Here is a 4,196-nt window from a genome sequence, read left to right on the forward strand (position 1 = left end):
ACTTCTTGCAAAAAAGAAGCAAACTTTTACAACACAGCAGCACTGGAGCTTGCTCATCATCGCTAATTGTGGTGCCGCATATCTGAATCGTATTTGAGAGATGGTCAGAGCCTTTGATATCGAGTGTTCTGATGTGAAGCATGTACTTGAGCGACGCGCTGTTGCTTTGTCTGAAGCGTGGACGTAGTGATTGCCATCTCAACTTTCAGTAAGCTCAACCGCTTACCATCAGCGGCTTCACGGTGGGTATCTCCATACTTACCAACGCGTAGCTGACACGTTCCGAGAGGTCCAACTCACATAACGGTGAGCACCTCTATGCGATGCAATTCCTGCTTTCTGTCCTTGAACTGTCATGTGCCTTATCATTAAAGACCACCGAGAAACGTGGGCTTGTAAAGCAAGTTGAGTTGTCCCAGGGACACATCATCGCACAACTTGCACAGGGTGTATGGTCGATCTAATCAATTATATTTACTACCTTTGCTGCCAAGTGCACTGTGCACCAATCACAGAGAAAGTTCAGACTCGACGGGTCTGTATTGGTTCGTACACTCTACATATACATAAAATAAGAGCTGTCATAAACCTTCTGCTTTTCATTAATTTTATCAGTGATATCTTTATAAAATAAACTTAATCTTGATTATTAGAAACGAATACCCCTTAAGTGGAATAAGATTCATCTTTCAATTTGCAGTGAGGCCAGCATGAAGCTTACATTAATGCGCTTTAAAGCGCCGGGTTAAAATTTCTGGAGATCTAATGGGATTCTTCTGAAATCAAAATACCAAACTAAAAGCTTAATCAGTTCTAGTTTAGCCTCACCGTCCTTTCATATAGACAAATCATATACTATCAGAACCCTCCCAAAGAGTACTAAAAACATCTAGTTTAGTATATAGAACACTTATTTTGTACAGAGGTATACTTTACTACGTCAAAATCCCTAAGACTATAGCGATATCCTTGCATCCACAACTTTAGTTCTTAAATCAGTATCTTTATCAAACTGCAAGACAATGGTACCATGTGGTCGCACACCAATTAGATAGAGAGTCTAACATTATTAATTAAAGTAATAAAATTAAATTTTTAACTATCAATTTTCTTAATGTGCAAAAGCTAAATATAAAATATAGAAAAAAATAGCTGAAAAAAATGATATATAAGAACCAAAACTACTTATTGCATTCTATCATGTAATGTACGCATCCTACAAATATCCGAATTTTTCGTACCGCATTTTATATTTGTTCGGACCGTGTCGGTGTAGATATGATGGTCTGATCTCTATTCCTGGTGCAACAAAACTACTAATTCTAATAATGTCTTCTATCATGATTTGATGAATTAAGGTATCTACACTCTGCTGACGTTTAAAGTGGTTAAAAGTGCTACGAATTGTAAGAACTTGCATACATCAAATGAATGAAAGACGAAAATGCTTGACGTTCTATCAGCGAGAAAAATGCACCTTGAAAGTATGTCGTTGCTATGGCACTGATGTATTTAACACGGAATCAAAATGAATTTAGCGAAAGCATTGCGCTGTAACTTCGTAATATGACAAATTTATAGGGCACTAAAACTAGTCGAGCATATGTACACAAGTCTTGCGACAGAGAGACAAGAATACGACAATTCATTTAGACATCATGTAAAAGAAAGCAACACTATATTAACTAAAGAGTTCATTAATGACATCTTACTCCTACTGCAGCGGCGTTCATGCTGCTACCTCAGCGACTTCCAATGGCTTTTCCGTAATACTTTTCGGGACAGGCATGTTATTCGTAAATTCAAGGTATTCGAGAAATCGTTGCAGCTTGGAATTAGCGTTCCACTCCTCCAGAGTGTAAGTCTTTGATTCATCCAATATATCTAAATCTAGCAGCGCTTTCTTGTACAGGATTGGATGCACATCGAAAGACATCAATTCATCGACGTTTGCGTCCTTTTCAATGAGCGCTTTTGTAGTCCTAAGCTGGTTATTCAAATTATTGAAAAACCCGCCGCGAGACACAGTTGCATCCCAAATTCCATTCAACGAAACAGGTGTATCGGTAGTTCCTGGAATCCCCAACAGGTCGCGGAACCGAAAAGCAAGCTCATCGACAACTGTCGACGACGGCAGACCGTCCTCGCCCTGTCGCGTTTTAAACTCAATCATGGTATTGATAAAGTTGGGGGTAAAACCTTGGACGATCGCTTCATCAAATCCATCCGTTTTACGATCTAAAAGTTTCTTCGCCGTCTCAAAATTTATGTGGGCTACCCACCTATGAAGTAAGGACCTAAAGGCCTGATATGCTGATTGAGGCCACCGTTTTAATTGATATAAGAATCCCGGATTGTCATCTAGCGCATCAGTTGTCTTCATCTTTCCCGTCTCTAATATTTTTGCAATGGCTTCAGTCTCGAGTACACGTTCTTCTTCTATATTGCGCATGTCGTCATTGGTTACGACCATTTGACTTTCGTTGTTGTGCTTCACAACAAGTACCATGTCAGAATCGATTTCTTCGTGCTGGGGGGTCGATTGAGCGTCAAGGATAGCAAACGCATGAAAGATGAGAGAGAGGACGAGCACAATAGTGCGCATTGTGGTTGTTTGACAGCCACTTGACATCTCCTTCAGTGAATTATATTGCTCTCAACGCCACTCCAAACGAATGTAGCCATATCAGTCTGCCTATTGGGTGCAGGTCAGTGTAGCATCTTTCTGTCACCAGACCAGATTGGTCACTTCATCTTCAAGAATCGTATCTCGTAAGTCAGAAAAACCACAAAACTATTGCTCGAAAACGAACATTAGAATCTTTTAAATTTTTGATCCGACATTACACATGGTTTGGCTTTGGCAGGACCATATGTGGAGAAACTCAATCATGATGGACTGGCGGTTGTTGATAAGAAAGGATGTCGAAATCGCGTATCTTAGGGACCTGTCTGGATCTATGCGTTAGACATAGAGAAAGTACAAGAAGCTTAAAGTCGTAGCGACTTAGTCTTCATTGTTTACCTTTATAAAAGGTCAATTTCTTCCGCAGGGATGTATCGTACGAGCATATCATTCAATATATCAAATTCATTTCCTTGAACAGATCATCCGATTAGATTGATCCGAAACCGAACCTTGGCTTCCTCTTCAAAAAAAAAGCCATTTCTCTTTTTTTGTCGGAGAGAGAGCATGTCAGAGACATGCAATATGAGTCCATGCTTGGTGAAACTATCTAACATGCAAGTAATTTTTCATCTTCAACATCACACATCGATATATCACACAATCTGAAACAGATTTAAGATCCGAGACTTGCAGACAGCAAATACTCAGGTTGCTATATTTCTCTAATATCGCACATGAAGAAGGCAAGACTGGCTCCTTATCTTTCTATAATTTGAGAAAACCTCTATGTGTTTGTACGTTTGCTCTCTCTGCAGCCGACTCCAAAGCGCACTTTATTGATCTTGTCGTATATAGTGCTGCTAATGGGCATGATTCCTCTGTGGTGTACTATATATGAGGCTAAACGCTTACTTTACGAATTGATGATTTTCTTAAAACAAAGCACAGCATATGTGGAATTCATTTAACATATAACGCTGTGATTGCAGTAAATGGAGAGTGCACATAATTGACCTCCATGCCATTGTAGACGCGGATCCATCGCGTCAAAACGTGCACTATGGAAAGTGCACTGCAACCTCGTTGCACTTTGTAGTCAATCCCTAGACCAAGTTGTAAACGGACTGCATTTTCTTTAAACATTTAAGTTTCGGGACAACTAGACAAGCTCAAGAATATTATTGGTAATTGATATTGTTAGTCTGGACGGGATGAGAACTTTGTCAGTCTTAAAGCCGAAAGAGGAAATTGTTTGCCTGGATGCTCACCGGTTATATATGCGCTGGTGGGACATGTCACAACCAGGCGCTGGTTAAAGCATAGATCATTCTCATCGTGCTGCCGCTCGTGATGTACATTTAGGCTTTGAGGACCAGGATGTAGAAAATGTAGCCTTTTGGACGAGAAAAATGAAATAGCAATGCATTCAGCTATGGTCTAAAAGGAGCGATAACGCGTTGTGCTTGCCGTCTTTAAGTTTAGAAGGCAACGTGCTAGAATGGACACTTGCGTACAGCTTATAAAACATTTCTTACATGATTGAAGTTGATGTGGCATATGCCGCGAG

The 4,196-nt window shown here is 40.0% G+C and overlaps 1 protein-coding gene across 1 annotated transcript; it reads right to left on the reverse strand.

Moving 5' to 3' along the window:
* Positions 1 to 1,729: 1,729 nt before the first annotated feature.
* Positions 1,730 to 2,605, reverse strand: PHALS_11761 (RxLR-like protein; the record flags this gene model as incomplete). Its single annotated transcript, XM_024727178.1, has 1 exon — positions 1,730 to 2,605. One exon carries the CDS (start codon positions 2,603 to 2,605, stop codon positions 1,730 to 1,732), a length of 876 nt encoding a protein of 291 aa, XP_024577781.1.
* Positions 2,606 to 4,196: the final 1,591 nt, after the last annotated feature.

This window comes from Plasmopara halstedii (assembly GCF_900000015.1).
Source record: "Plasmopara halstedii genome assembly, contig: Scaffold_555, whole genome shotgun sequence".
NCBI classification, from domain to species: Eukaryota; Oomycota; class Peronosporomycetes; order Peronosporales; family Peronosporaceae; genus Plasmopara; species Plasmopara halstedii.